This window comes from Pinus tabuliformis, chromosome 2_1 (genome assembly GCF_031772625.1).
Source record: "Pinus tabuliformis cultivar Carrire ecotype Pingquan chromosome 2_1, CPIR1, whole genome shotgun sequence".
Taxonomy (NCBI): Eukaryota; Viridiplantae; Streptophyta; class Pinopsida; order Pinales; family Pinaceae; genus Pinus; species Pinus tabuliformis.
In genome coordinates this window covers 493244629-493261468 of record NC_142299.1, presented here as the reverse complement: position 1 = coordinate 493261468, position 16840 = coordinate 493244629, and the positions used below count along the sequence as shown (strand labels likewise).

At 36.8% G+C, this 16840-nt stretch overlaps 1 protein-coding gene across 1 annotated transcript; it reads left to right on the top strand.

Annotated features, from left to right (window-relative positions):
• Nucleotides 1-6323: 6323 nt before the first annotated feature.
• On the top strand, nucleotides 6324-9332 carry LOC149201090 (uncharacterized). Its single transcript, XM_089402855.1, has 2 exons — nucleotides 6324-6717; nucleotides 7468-9332. The coding sequence occupies exon 2, from the start codon at nucleotides 7529-7531 to the stop codon at nucleotides 8996-8998; it is 1470 nt and encodes a 489-aa protein (XP_089258981.1). The 5' UTR covers nucleotides 6324-6717; nucleotides 7468-7528; the 3' UTR covers nucleotides 8999-9332.
• The last annotated feature ends 7508 nt before the right edge of the window (nucleotides 9333-16840 follow it).

Below are 16840 nucleotides of genomic sequence, written 5' to 3'. Positions count from 1 at the left end.
TGAAATGAATTTTATTTTTGTTGCATCTACGTGTTTATGCATATATCTGTATTTTATTGCATTCCTGCATAAGTCTGGATCAACTTGGGAAAATTCTTTATTACCAATCTTGGGGAACCGATTCAATATAGAACATTGTAAAGTCATGCTATCCAAATCTCTCTAAAATTCAAAGTTTGGTAGCATTCCTTTTGCATATGTGCATTACTTCTTGGAGGGAGTGACATCTTGCATAGGGAAGGAGAAAGAGACCTTCCATTGGGAGATTGTAGAAGTCTCACACTACTGAACATCTCTCTTTGTGTATCAATAGAATATTTTTTCTTCATCCCATTGGAAATAAAGGAATCCCTACTTCCCATCGCTTTTTTGTTTTCTTATCTATGTTTTTTACCCATTTACTCATACATAAATGAATTAATGTAGTTCGATTAGATTTTATTTGATTCATCATTGATTCTAACCATTTCTATGGTTGTTATAGGTCACAACAACCTTGCAACTTAGTGGAATTTGCTCACTTATTCAAAAAAATCCCAATACACTATGCTTGGGCTTCAAGAAGCTACAATTAAGGCACATGGATTTGTACCTAAGTAATTTCACCTCCTAAATGGAGGGTGTTGCAACAACATGCTTTGTAGGTTCATCACACCTTTGGATCTTCTAGAGATAGTCAATAATCAATAGTTCACTAGCTGATTGACCAAATGGTCAATGGACTAACTAGGCATTCAAATGGTTGGATGATTAGAACAAAACCATCCATTGGTGTGTTTTGAGTAAGGCATAAATCGAACATTTTTATATGCATCGTCAATAATCTATGTCGACCTCATATTCCCCACTTTAAGGGCGTTGACTACATCTTAGTTCTATAATGGGATGATCTTATAGATTATTATAAGCAAAAAATTGGTTGTACATGGAAATTGATTGGTTTCTTACATTTTTATGTATGTTGAGCCATGCTTGGTCATTCATAAGTGTTGTAATAATGTCTTTTGGTACCACCTATCTCTTTGAATACTAGGTTTTTGATCTATTTAATCCTTGGATTTTCCAATAATGTAGGTTGATAATTAACAACTTTTGTGTTAGAGTAGGTTAGTTTGTGAGTCGAAAAGTATTTCGAGTTAATTTTTGCTGCTTTAAAGGAGGTCAAACTCATAAATTTGCTCACTATCATGATTTCACCTATTGCTGCCTAAAGGAGTCATCATTAGTTAGGTTATCGCTCTGGTCATCAAGGTCAGTGATTGGGAAGGGTTGTCTATTGTATGGGAAGGTTTTGTAATAAATTGTTGAGTCTAGGTATTAGGTAATGATAGGTTGGTAAAATGGTCAAAGTGTTTGTTGTTGAATCAAGGATCTTGAAAGGGTCCTAATCATAAATATTTTGATCTATGCCCTTGCTAGACATTATATGTACCCCTCTACCTATTCCATTTCTTCCCTCACCACATTACTTTCCCTCATTCCCTAATGTTTACATTATTCCTATCGATCATTTTAGGCCTAAATCCTCATCCTCATTTTAACCTAACTACACATCCCTAGGCCTAAAATACCCCCTTCCCTAAGCATCATTACACACCATGATTGACTCATGTCCTTTTTCACCCCAACAAACTTTGGTTACAAATCCATCATGTCTAAATCCTCCTCCACCGTACAATACTCAAACAACGCTTACCTTAAGCATGTGAATTTCAAGTGAATGCGGATTAACTATCAAACTCATTACATCAGCAAAATAATTTGAAATCATTGTAAAGACTGCCAATTTCCTTTATGATCAATCATAGGTGATGGACTCGTCCCTCATGCAAAGAATGAGATGAGTGGTCCTATTCCAAAGACAAGACCACAAAGATGTTAAGAAAATGTAGAGAAGCTCAGAAATCACAGGGGAGTTTACAGGTCGCAGAGTAGTTCAAACATTTTGTTGCATTTTTCTACATAGAGAGGGGTTGCATCTTAGGCTAGCCATCAACACACAGTTTGACTGCAAGGATTGGAGAGGTAGGAAGTTAGTCACCTTTTCTGAAATTCTCATTGCTATTTATCCTGGTTATTGTGTCAAAATCGTGTTTGTTCCTACTAGAAAATTTGTGTTGCGCACACTCTGTTTTGTTTGAAAAACACAGTTTTGCCTCTGAATGTGTTGTCATATTGCTATAGACATGAAATTTTGACGATGAATGTTTCCTAAAGGATTCATGTTAGGTTTCTTTTAATTTTCAAATTCTCTTGCTTGTATTCGACCCCATAAACTGCGTTGTCACCATCTTACTGCCCCAACTATTGAAATAGAGTTGTGTTGTCATTCATGGCCATATTCATTTCTTGGGGTCTGTACAAATTGTCATAGCCTAAAGTCAAATTCAATATGCTAGGTGTTAAGATAGGATGGTCCCTACTACTAGCAAAAAGGGAGGAGACCTTGTATGTACCGAACCCAGCACTTTGAGCTTGCTCAATTCATCCCCTACCATTAGAGTGTCTTTTGAGAACACAGGGTGCATTCCTTTCTATCAGGAGATTCAGAGAATAGGTCACAATGCTAAAGTTGCTAGTTTATTTTCTCTTAATTTCCAAGATAGCAGATTGAAACTAGGAGACCTAGAGATTGCATTAGCTGAGAAGTTTATTGCTAATGCAACCAACCTCCCTACAACAGGGGATAAGTGGTTCAAGGGGGGCGAATTAGATATTTTGGCTTACAAAAAGTTTGTGAAATCAAAGTATTTGGACAATTTTTCTTCCACTTTCCCCAACATTTATCTTCAAGAACAATATGTCGACCTTTTGAAGGTTATTCAAAGATACTTCACCTACGATAGCAGGTTCAATAGAATATATCAGTACCATCCCAGGTTACTATGGAATTTCATAGAAAACAAGCCAATGAACCTCCCTTATTTCCCGCTCAAGATTTTAGAAAGAATGTCCACCAAAGTACAAATTAAAAAAGATAACCATGCTTCAAGTCTGTTCCATTTTTCTTTAATCAAAATCTTAGTTAAGTATGTTGTTGAAAGGAAGAAAATGCTTCATTCTGATTTTCTTGCAAGTATTGATCTGTTGCCACAAACTGTGTCACCATCAATGAAGACAGATAAGGAAGAGCCCAAGCAAGAAAATCCAAAAAGGGAGAACATCCATTCAGTCATGAAGATGAAACCCATAAAGAAGGAAGGTGACAAGCCAAGCAAGAAACTAGTGGGCAAATTGAGCAAGAAAGCTAAATTGCAAAGCATGAAGGATGACAAGGTAGACAAAGAAACAAAAGAGCAGGTGACATCAGCTCAACAAGCCAAACTTAAAGTCAAAATTGAAGACACGGTTCAAGATGAGTTTGTGATGAGACCCAGAATGAGGTCTAGAGTAAAAAATACCTAGGAAGAGGCAACCCCTCAAGCAATTGTGGAAATTTCTGAAGACAAGCAGATAGATGTACATGTTGATGATAAAGTGGATGAAGTCAAGGGCCCATAAATGATGCAACTAGACTATAAGGAGGACATAACACTACTTGGAACAAGTGTTGTGGAGTACAAAGAAGAGGACCCTAAGATAACAAATATGAAAGAGGCATTGTCAAAAAACCAGATGAGAATAACATTTTTGGAAAAAAGAACAAAGATATAAAACAAGTTATTAAACTAGCAAAGGACAAGACAAAGTCACCTGCAGTAGTTGCCAAAGGAAAGAAAAAACATGTTGCTTTTTTTTGAACAATCCAAGAATGTTGTAGTGGGGACTAGTGAGCCAAACATTAGGGTGATCAAAAAGTTTAAATATGTGCAACAAATGAAGCAGATAGCTCAGGCTCCTGGAAGACCCCCATTCAGTCAATGGAAAGAGTATCAAAGGTGCATGGAGGAGTTAGAGGAAAGTAAATATCAGGTGAATCAATTCATGCAACAAAATTTGAAGTATAAAAATTCCATTCAACATATTCTTGAAACTTGTGACCATGAAGTTAAAGAAGCATCCAAAGCCCCTGACAGGAGTAAGCATTTTGTCAAATGGTCTCAGCTAGTAAGGAGACAATGTAGAAGTTTGTAGGTTAGAAACTTGGTCTTGAATGTTCAGTTGAGAATTATGTGGCAAGATTTGGAGGAGGCACGTAGATTGTTGAAGAGATATGAGGGAGCAGTTGAGATATGAGGGAAAAATGAACCCAAAATTTAGCGTGAAAGGTGTTATAAGAGGATTGGGTATATTATCTCTTGTTAAATAATGAATCCATACAGGTGAGGGTAGTTTTAATTAGAGGAGGAATGACCTGTTATAGAGTTTTATGTACCTGGTATATTATCTCTTGTTATACACTTCTCTCTCTCTCTCTGTCATCTTCTTCTCTTCCAATAATTCCTTGTCATTTGCATTATATGCCTCATATTAAAATGATAGGAATTGTGGTTGAAAATTGACCTAAAGTTAGTTAGAGTTTCTAGTTTTACTATCTATTTGGATTATTATAAATATTGATTGAGAAATGAGGAAGGCATCATTTGGTTGATTATGCATAGGTGTAAGGACCTCTGATGTTGGAATTTCTTTAACCAAATTACTCACAGACATCAAACCCAAATGCTAATTAGAATGAATTATTCTTTCTCATTTCATTACATTTCAAGAATTAAACATTAACCCTAGGGAAAGATAGAAAGAGCGAATAAGAAAGAGACAAATAGATACAAATATAGATATTATATTGAAAGAGAGTGTGTATGTTTGGTGGTGAGATAGAGAGAGCGAATAAGAAAGAGACACATAGATACAAATATAGATATTATATAGTTTTATATAACCACCCTATATCCATCTTAATCCCAGATCTATCAAGCATCGAGAGGGATCCAATCTCCCAAGGTGCAAAACTCTCTTTTGAGTGTAAAACCTCTCTCTCTCTCTCTCTCGTCTAACTCTATCACTATCTTCCTCCCTCTCCCCTCCATCATTGTGTCTTCCTCTCTCTATATTCCTTCCTCTCCTCTCTCCCTCGCTCTCTCCAGGTCGCCTTTGTTATTTCTCTCTCTCTCTCTCTCTCTCTCTCTCTCTCTCTCTCCAACCGCTTTGCTTGTTGTCCTCAATTGAATCCTTAGTTGAGATGGATCTATGTTGGTTTTTACTAATATTATTTATATTATATAAATTCCACATCTTTAAATATGAAAGTATTTTCATTTTCAATTTTATTAAAACCTTAATTTAATTTCTATGAGAATATTTTTAGTAGTCGTGAGGATAGAGGATTTAGATATATCTCAAAAGTAATTATAACATTTTTCCTTAATATTATAAAATACAATATTTTTATTATGAAATAAGTTATGGTTTTTGGGCATGTGGTATTGATAAGCCATGGTATTGGATCATGTTATTATAACAAAGCCTATTTACAAGTTAATAATATCCATCGTAAAGTAGGGGTGGATATCCACGGTTCTTGTCATATAGTTGAAAATTATTTTGATTGTGAAATAAGTTATGATTTTTTGGCATGTAGTATTCATAAACCATGGTATTATAACAAAGCCTATTCAAAAGTTCATAATATCAATGACAAATGACAAAGTGGAGGTGAATATCCATGATTAAGAATCTTGTCATATTGTTATAAAATATTTTTATTGTGAAATAAGTTGTGTTTTTTGGGCATGCAGTACTGATAAGCCATGGTATTATAGCAAATTCCATTTACAAGTTAATAATATCCATGGTAAGGTGGGGGTGAATATCCATGGTTAGTAATATTTTCATGTCGTTCTAAAATATTTTGATTGTGAAATTAGTTGTTTTTTTGAGCATGTGGCATTGGTAAGCCATGGTATTGTAACAAAGTCTAATTAAATTACAACTTAATAATATCCACGGTAAAATGGGAGTAAATATCCATGGTTAAGAATCTTGTCATATTGTTATAAAATATTCTGGTTGTGAAATAAGTTATAGTTTTTGGGCATGCGGTATTGATAACCCATGGTATTGTAACAAAGCCTATTCACAAAATCAAAATATAACAATTTAATTTATATTACTTTAATATCTTATTATTAATTGAACCAACATTTAAATGTTTCCACTCATTACCACTATAATTTTTATTTTTATTTTTATTTTTTTTTCTATTTTTTAATTAAACAAACATTTAAAATTATTTAGCATCTACTAAACACATAACCCTCCCGATATACCAAATTACCTTAATATAATTTCTCAATATTTTATGGCAAAAAAAATTATTCGTTAACAAAATCCGCTGATAAACAAAATTACGTCTTCATCGCAACCCTATATATCTGATGTTCTGCCACTTCACAAATTCTTCGAAGTAGGTATCTCAATATTCTCCTCATTTGGCGTACGCGTCGGCCCAATTAATGAATCTGAAAGAAAATTTGTGGCAGTGCTTTGTTATAAAAGTTCTGTGGATACGATATTCCTAGTTTAATCGCGTGATATTTCTGGAGAGCAATTATTCATTCCGGCAGTCCAGGCAATAAGATCGACGAATTTTCCCTTACGAACCGCGAGATTGTTCTGCCGTAATATATGCAATACTTCATCCATGCGTGTTCGGCGGACTGGAGTAAATGAAATTCATCGGGATTACATTAATTGGCACATAAATTTGAATTTTTGATAGGCCGAAATAACCCAACAACTGGAAGAAATCTCCGGGCTAGAAACACACCACACCAGGTATTTTCAGTTTTGTTCTTAATCAGCCCTCATTCTTTTTGTGTTTACAGAAATAATTTTCGAGAACCTAAACCCTAAATCTTAAGGAGGGAAGAAATCTATTCAAGTGTAGGTATTTTATTTCTGAAATTTCATACGCTAGACAGTCTGGGAGGGTGTTGAATAGATCATTCATATACCGATCCATTTGGTTCCCAGGAATGAAATGATTCAGGTTTTAATTAGTCGGTGCGAAGAAAAGCTATGCCAAACCCTTTAGCAGCTCCTTCTTCCTGCAGTCTTAAGTTTAGTTGAATTGACCATATCCAATCTTGATTTGGCCCAGTTGCAGCTTTTCTGATCCAGCTTAAGGGTTTTTGGTAGCTAAACTATTGGAAGAGATTCCGTCCCATACCGTTCAGGTTTTTTCCTCTTTATTCTAAGGGTTTGTTTGTTTAAGGCCTTTTAATATAGATCTTTAGTGAGTCCTGGGAGGTTGTGATTTGGGCAATTGGCTTTGGCGAGAATTTAATTTTATGTGCCGTTTGGTGTTTTCGGATTTCTTTCCGATAAATTTTCTGTCTTTGGAACCCTATATTTTGTCGATGAGTTGAATTTGAGGAAAAATTACTGATGGAGCGTTTCCTCATATGCATCTGATTTATGTTATCCAGTTTTTTTAAATTTCGCAGTAGAGATCATGGAAGTTCAGGAATTAGTTAATTGAGGTCATAAAATTTGAAACGATTTTGGTGATTGCTGTGGTTACAGAATAACCAGTTCGAAATTTCATCTTTCTTGGCTGGCAACGGAAAAACCCTTGGGAATCATTATGGGAGACTTACAGAACACAGAGCTTGGAACAGTGGATCAAGATGAGTCGCCTGAAGTTGATATCGGGGTGGTCTCGACGATTTTATCTGCAATTTCACATGATAAAGATTGCACCGAGCAGTGGGCTTGGGAACAGGGAGTTAAGATCTTTGTAAAATTGTTGAATTCTGGTAGGGAATTAGTGCAAATTAGAGCCACAATTACGCTTGGAAGAATATCAAAGTTTGCTCCGGAATACATTTTAGAACAAACAGTGCCACATTTGATTGCCCTTCTCTGTCTCCCTTCCAGTGGTGGGTCTCCATCCGTTCAAGAGACAGCTGCTTTTTGCTTGGGAAGGCTTGCACGCAGAGGGGATCTTTTGAGCTCTACTATTGGCGATTCTGGAACTATTCCCATCCTTGTAAGGCTCTTGCTAGAATCTGAAGGGAGAATGCAGAGGGTGGTGGTCAAGGCTTTGAGGGAGCTTGTCGTATGTACACAGAGTAATCAAGTAATTCTTGCTAGGAGTGGAGCACAAGTAATAACGAATCTTATAGCTTCATCCCCAGATGATGTAAAGAAAATCGCTGCAGAAATATTGACTTCATTAACACACTTGAAGGACATTCGACGAGAAATAGCTAGTTTGGGTGGAATCCCCATGTTAATCCAGTCAGCTAAATTAGGCAGGATTGCATCTAGAGTCAGGGTAGCTCAGGCAATTGGACAGCTAGGAGTCACCAGAAGGGTCAGAAGGATGCTTGTGAATGCAGGTGCTATTCCTGTTTTGATTGAGCTGCTAAAAGAAAATGATTTGGCTGCAAAGCTTGTTGCCGGGAATGCTCTTGGAATAATATCGGCCCATGTTGATTATCTTAGGCCCGTTGCTCAGGCTGGTGCCATTCCCCTCTTTGTGGAATTGCTTGAAGGAACCAATCCCCAGGGGAAAGAAATTGTTGAAGATGTCTTTTGTATTTTGGCAGTTGCAGAAGAGAATGCTATAGCCATTGCGGAGCACTTAGTGAGGATACTACAAGGTTCCAATGTTGAAGCAAAAGCTGCAGCAGCGGATGTTGTATGGGATCTCTCTAGCTACAAACATTCTGTCTCTGTTGTCAGAGCTTCAGGTGCAATCCCTCTACTTCTGAGACTGTTGGAGGATGAGAATGATGATGTTAGAGAGAAGGCATCTGGTGTTGTTGCACAATTGAGTTATGATCGTGCTGACAGACTAGCATTAACAGAGGCTGGGGCTGTCCCCATACTTCTGTCATTGTTGCAGAATGAATCAGAAGAGCTCAAAGACAATGCTGCTGAAGCTCTGATCAATTTCTCAGAGGACCCATCATTGAGAGATATGATTTCACAAGCATTTGATGTTCCTGCATTCCGAGATATACAGCAGAGACTTATGAGGATACATCAATCAGATGAGCATACCGCTCACTCTCTAAGGTATATGGGGCTGGAGCAATTTACATCCTAAGTCTGTCTGGTTCATACAGTTCTGGATGATATGAATATTTATCTTTATTCATGTTTAATGACCAATCAAGCCTGTGTACAGTGAGAGACATGACTAATTGGATATTCTCTCATTCTCGAATAGAATAGGAAAACAGAACCAATCCCTTCAAAAGGCATTGTGGGATATTATATTATTTGCCCAGTTTCACTGGATTCTATTCAGTACCTCTCGAAATTTTTTACTCGTTTTAAACTAAAACCATGGGGCTTTCAACTGCTCGAACCTATATTCGTTTTGTTGAATTTGCACTATTTTGGGGGAAATACTAGATTCTAATATTTGTTGATTTGAATCTTTATGGTAAAATGTCATTATGCATATTGTATATAATCTTATTTAACTACGGTGAAGTGAATGCATTTAGAGACGGTGATGTATTTGTCCAGCTTTTGTTGTATTTCGATGTCTACAGCTTTTTGAATACTATCTTCTGATTACGTTATTTGCAAATAGTTTGGCAGGAAATATTTGCAACCGCCTATATTTTGTGAAAACTCCTATAATGTTTTGTGGTCACTGGTGGCCATATTTGTTCCAGCGAATCAGCCATAGAATAGTTGCTTATCACTGGAAGGAACAACGGTGCCACGAAGTCTCTGATTGTTCTATTTCAGTTCTAACTTCTAACAAATAACCTGATGTATGTAACTAAATTGTAAATAAGGGAAGCAAGGTGACAACTACTAGTAGATCTCTCCACCTATTGACATTTCTAAATGTTAGATTTTGTTTTCGTTGCCTGAATAGATAAGATTCTTTGGTGTTCTTGTATAACGCACCACGAATCCATTATTTCTTAGCATGCACTCGGATGACGAGGATGAATTTCTCTCACCCAAAGGGGACAAAAAATTCTCTTGGTAATTGTTATGCAAGAGAGCTGAGCTCAAAATTATGAGAAATCACAGTCAACTTCAACCACGGATGGTAATGATTGGAGGGTCTCAGGGAATGAGTTTGGTGTGTTGGAGTCAAATTCAGAGGTTCAAAATAATTTTTTTCAGGCTGACTGAGTCAAATGCAGTGGTTGCACCCGAATATCCCTGAACTGAGTGAATGAGATGTTTGTTTCTTCGAGATAATGATGCAGGGAAATTAACATATTTCTCATGACATCATCCTATGCCCTTTCAATGTTGGATTATTCAAAAGCTATGTGTACAAAGTCTGGTGATCTTGAATAGGGAAAGAGCATGTATATGGGGGAATTAGTGTATATTGTTCTTGCGATTGGGTTCATTATATGAGTAAGAGCATGTATATGGAGGAATTATTGTTCTTGTCATTGGGTGCACTGTATAAGTAAGATCATTTAGGTGGAATAAGTTCTTGGCATTGGGTTCATTGTATGACTAAGAGCATGGTATATGGGGAAATTAGTGCATATTGTTATTGTCATCCGGTGCATTGTATGAGTTGTAATTGTCGCTCGTAGATCTCGTTCAACCTCTTTTCAATCCGTCAGTTCAATTGTATCACTCTATTTAAATCTTGGCTTCAGATGTGAAGAGTCAAATTGACACTCTACTGTATCAACTTGCTTATTCAGTTGTTCCATGAACCAAGGTGCTACTCTTGATGTTTGTCTCGCTACTTCGTTACGACCCTTGGCCTATATTTTGAGTACCACTAGCATGCTTAAAAAAAAACATCATGTAATCATTCTTCAAAAATGAATTAAGTAATCATTCTTCAAAAATATTACTTAATTTTTTAACTTAAGTTTTTTGTTGGGCCAGGAAGCTTGAACCTTTTTAGAACAACAAATTACACGGGGTTCAATCTCTCACACATTTCTTGGTTTGTAATTATTTATTGATTTATGCTTTATTAAAGATGTTTTATTGTTTTAGAATTAGCTTATGTCCCACAAACAAGGAGGTCTCATACACCAATTTGGTGTCAAGTTGGTTTGTGACATTGAAATTAGATTATTAGTACTCATGTGCCTAATGGTTAAGAATACGTGTTTCTTCTTGGGATGTAATACGTTCAAATTTAAAGAGAGGTGTAGGGTATGTACGCCTCTGTAGACTTTAAGAAGCTAAATTGCAACATGGAGCGAATTTCTTGTCTTACAAGCAAGGGCGTCCCATACAAAAATTTGGTCTCTAACTTGATTATGACCTTAACATTAATAATTATTATTAAATCCACCATGCAAGTTATACACATGAATAATGGCTCATGCCATGAAAAATATATTTAGAACACATTGAATGGGTCTTTTTTGAAACAAACACTCTTAACACCAATGAAATTAATAAAGTGCCTAGCATTGAAGTTGAAACACTTATATGAAATAGCGGAGAGTCTTAAGTGTTTGTAGACAATAAATTATAAATTGATAATCTACAATAAGGAGAATGTCCATGATCAAATTGCCATTTTTAAGAATGAAATTGTTGCATTTCTTTCTTGTTTTCATCGTTGCTTGAACACAACACATATCTATTGGGTTATTAGCCCCTTTTCTATCATTAGAACACTGGGGCTATTAAAAAAACATTAGATGGCGAGGGCATTGTGCTCAAGTCCTTTTCAAATATATTCTCCATTGGAAAAGCCATTGCCCCATTTTGTAAAATTGGCTAGAAAAACTATCGAGCCTATTTAAAGGATGGGTTCAGCTTCATCAACCCACTTTCAAGAACCTATCTTATTTGGCAAGATCCCAAAAGGACCTAAAAATGAAATTGCTTAAAACTTGATGGGAAGAGTGCCATGTTGAAGAACTCGAGGAGACAATTCCAACACAACTTGAATAGGAAAAAACATATTTTGTATGCAAAAGTTATCATATTTGAAGTTTGTGTGGAACAAACAAACATATTAGCAGGGCTGCCCATGTGGCAACACTAGGAAGCGCCATGTGGCATTGTATAGATGTTGATGTGGCAAGTTTGTATAATGATGTAGCAAGTTTGTATGATGACATGGTGGGATTAGATGGTGACACATGGTAAGACCATATAGTTGATGTAGCATTTCGTACAAGGGTTGACATGGTGGGATTAGGAGTTAACACATGGCAGGTTGTTAGAGAGACACATGGCAAAATAGGTGTTGACATGGCACCATCTGGCAAGGCCCACGCTGACACATGGTAGCAAGGCATATGATGACATGGTAGTTACTGACATGACAAAGTTAACACATAATCGAATGATGGATAAACAAAGCACACAAGTGGTGAGCATGTGGACCAACTAGGAGCTGCGACATGGTAGCCTTGGATTGGTCAAGAACAAGGCATGTGGATCGGTTTTGTCATATGATGACTTGTTTTAATGTTATGGTTGCACCAGTGTCGAGTTAAAATAGGTTTGGTGGGGGTTGGACCTTTGACCTCCCACCAATCATATTGGTCCACCACCAACACGCTTAGGAAATTACTTTGTAAATAACACCAAACTACTTCTTGTTAAAATTTGAATGGATCGTCATATATGGGAGGCATGCGGTTTGATCCTAGGACCTCCCATGTCACAAGTAAACCCGTTAATCTTTGGAAAACAATGAATTAACCATCAAATGTCATGTTGCAAGTTGATTGGTTCGTTAAAAATTTGTTACAACAATATGTTAGAAGAGGCAGCCACATGATTGATTGCGGGATGCCTGCTACAACAAACCAACAAACAATATCCACTAGCCAATGTGTTGGGCGGCCATACATTGAAAGGGGTTGACATAGTATTATTATTTGTTATGGTTAAAATTTGTTGTAACATACAACACCACTTGGGGGCTTGACCCTGGGTCGAGCGGGGAGCCAAAGTTTTATATACAAAAAGAATTGCCAGAATGCTACAAGCTTTGGGTGTTAAAATTTTACACGTAGATGAGCCTTTTGTGTATAGTCTAAGCATACAAGCCTTTTGGAACAGGGTTTTGGAGCTCAAATTTTGTAGCAACCAAAAGTGGTTTTTGGAGTGGTATTGTTAAACCACTTCTTGGTAGCAGAGTTTAGTTTTGTAGCAGGTTTTGGAGGCTTTTGTTGATGTAGCAAAGCATTTTAAGGAGTTGTAGTCCATATTGGACGAACTCCGTTATTAATTGGTTGTCATATTGTTTCTTTTCTTTGCTTGATCTTCTACATTTCTTTTAAGTTGCAATTTCATTTAAGTCTTTCATACTTGATTTAATTTTTAAGATGGTTTTAGTTTAATCATTATACACTTGAGCATTCTTTTATGAAACGAGTAACTTTAAAAGATCCAGATCAAGCGGTATCAGAGCAAGTTTGACAGTTAGTTTGTGAGTGTGCATGATAACTAGGAGTAAATTCAATCAATGTGAAGGAACACTTGTTGAAGGCAATTTGGAAATTGGATCGAGAAACTTCACTCAAAGAAGAGAGATGTCGTCACGTAAGGGGGAGGATAATCCTTTTCGTTCCAAGACAAAGTTTTGTGAAGCTTTCATGTCAGTGAAACCCATGGTTGAAGAAATGTATTGGGAATGGAAGAAGCTTGGAGAAGGAAACTTGTCGAGGAAAGTAACAAATCAAGACTTAGAAATGGCTCCTCATTCTTCTCACTCTCCTCATTCTCATGGTGATTTTGAGAAGCAATCTCAAGGTGTTGAGTTGAGTTTGTTAACCAAGATGGGTTATGAAGGGAAGGGCCTTGGAATTCATGGCCAAGGTATAATTGAACCTTTAAAGGTGGAAGCAAGACCTTGCTATACAAAGTTGAGATATGGTGATGGGGAATGCTCCAAGGCAGTGGAAACAAGAAATTCTCCAAAGGAAGAACTATTACAAGAACAACTTGTGAGAAGCGATGACACATCACTCATGGGTAATGGTAAAGCATGCAAGATGTCCGAGAGAAGAATGAAGAAAAACTCTCTTTGATATGCATGCACCAAAGACAAACATCAAAGGTATAATAAGCCTGATTATTCCAATGTTTCTTTTGATTATAAGGAAATTGGCAATGCAAATAATGTGTGATATAGGAAATCGTGCACATTTTATGGGTTGAATAACCATAGTGTTTCCAAGTGTTGGAAAATGATGGCATTGTACAAGAAAGTTATGTCGACTAGGAAGGCGACATGACATAAATACCCATCTCCACAACAAAAGAAAGATGAGGGAAATAAAGGTTAGATGTTGAAAAACCTTTGCACTTATTGCAACAAAGGTGGACATCAAGAAGCTAAATGTTGGCAACTCCATCCAGAGCTTTGCCTGAAGAAGGACACGATTGAAGCTGATCTCTCATTGGTAAACACAGGGAAATTGAAGAGGCTCGTGAATGCGAGCAAGAGTTTTTTGCTCATGTCTGCAAAGCCGGATAAAGTAGGTGATATGAAACATGAAAATGAAGTAGTTGCATGTAAGCCTAACTATCACGTGTTTCAGAAAACATCAACACCACAACATGAGAATTTGTTGTGGGAACATGTTAAGAGAATTAAAAATATTATTAGCTCATTTTCATTAATATCCTTGTATTTGTTGTTACTATTGATATGTTGTACATGGATAGTGGTTGGAGTAATAAATCCAGAAGGATGTGGGAAAATGCAAATGGTTAGCAATATGGTTTCAATTGTCACAACTATTGTGCAACATTTTGTGATGAAACAAGTGAAAAAAATAGGTTGGACATACACTAGACAAGTGGGGAAGGGAAACACTTGATGTATGATTAAAAACCTTTTGGAGGTCCAAAAGCCTCTTAGTGGGGATGGTTGATCCGAGAGAATCCCAAAAAGGCTTAAAAAGTAAAGTGCTACAAACTTGATGGAAATAACACCATGTTGAAGAGCTTGACGAGACGATTCTAACACAAATTGAATGGGTGAAAACGGATTTCGTATGTGAAAGTTATCACGCTTTGAAGTTTGTGTGGAACAAGTAAAATTGTTAACAGGGTTGCCACATGGTGGCACCAAGCAATACCACATGGCATTGTAGGATGCCAACGTGGTAAGTACATACAATGACATAGTAATCTTAGAAGGTGACACATGGCAAGACCATACAACTAACGTAGCAGTCCATATAGGTGTTGATGTGGTCGGATCAGGAGTTGACAGATGACAGATTGTTAGAGAGACATGTGGTAGAACACGCGATAACCCTATATATGCTTCTCTTGGGCTCATATCATATGAACCTAGCTCCAAAGATGCCCCCTTTAGGGTCCTATTGTAGTACCCTCTTTCAAAATGATTTGTTCTCAAAGCTTCACAATTAAAGGCTTTAAATGTGTTTGAAACCAAGTAATATTTTTTTCTTATGTTTTCACTTTCTTAATTCCATTGATGATGATCCATCCATTCAAGCTCAATTTTTTTTGGTCTCAATGGTTGATCCCTAGTTGTTGTGTAAGTTGTTTTCCTTTGATTCAATCTACCATTATTGTAATTTCTTCAATTTGTAGTAATTGTTCAACAATGTTTTTGTGATACTTTGTTCCATGAACACTGATGAAAATTCCATCCTTTCCCTTGATATTGTTGATATCGATCTTGTCTTCATCGAAATCTTTTCAGGGAATGACGCTACCAATATGGTTTCATATTTGATTATTTTCGTTCAGTTTGAACTCCCATTTCATCTATCTTCTTTTTAGAGATTATCACATTTCCTATCCTCTTTTCTAGTGTTTGATTGCTCTAGCCTTGGAGATAATGCCATTATATTTGACATATACATCCTATAGATGGAGTTCAACTTATTTAAGTGCCTTTCAATGACTGTATCAAAATCATCTATTTTTCTCCTTTTAAAGTTGCAATGTGACCCCATCTATTAAGTTCTTACATCCTTGTTTGTAAGATCCCAAATGGCCAAATAATCAACAAATTTGGAATATTTTAGTGTTCTAAATGAAATACTAACAAGCCAAACATTGAACACAAGAGACCTAAAAGAAATGAAGCCTTTATTTATATTATTAACTGAAAAAGATAGTACATGCCATACAAAATATTGGAGCCCCTGCAATGGCATGCATGACTGCTCAACAAAAGAGGAAACAAAAGATTGAAGCACAATTGTGGACCCTGAATGGATCCACCACACAATGTCATCGCAGGGTTTTTGTCCCAAGATCAAAGTGGAACTGGCCACACCAAGTTCTCAACAAACACACAATAAGATAGACAAACTCAGGATGATCACACTATCCGGCTCCTATCCCCTTTTATAGGCTTGATGGACTCTCTAGAGACTTTATTTTATTTTTTTTCCTTGAAAAACGAAGGCAAATACCATGGGCAAATACCACGGTAAATACCATGGGAAAATTCTGTCCACTTTGACCATATCCAAAAAAGGGAATATTACAAATCCTTCCACCCAAAGATTGCTTGCCCTCAAGCAATCCAATTCTATCCACAATAGAAGCATCTGTACATTGATACCAGGATCCCATACAACCTAGTGTGTTATTCCATGCCTCCATGCTAAATGATCTTGAATGGATCCTTCGATACCTGGATCCCAAACAATCCTCTAGCCAATCCTGCCCCCAATGGATTCCCCTGGATCCCAATGCCACTTAAGTCCTGAGACATGTGGTTTATGATACCATCTCAACCCTCCATCACCGTCTGTGCCTAAGTGCCCAAGCTGCAATATTCTCTTGGCAAAGGGTATCCTCCTAGGAATCATCCCATCGATAGAGTTCCAACTCATAATCTCATGCCAATCCATCTCGTGGGAAAGATTTAATGTAGGAATGCATGCACATGGAATAAGTCTACTATGCTGATGTTGCTTGATGCTCAACTCATGCTCTTCCACTCGGTTACCTAACATGATTCCTTTGGAGAACT

Excerpts from the sequence above, each read along its gene's own strand:
- LOC149201090 (XM_089402855.1), top strand. The coding sequence starts at position 7,529 with ATGGGAGACTTACAGAACACAGAGCTTGGAACAGTGGATCAAGATGAG.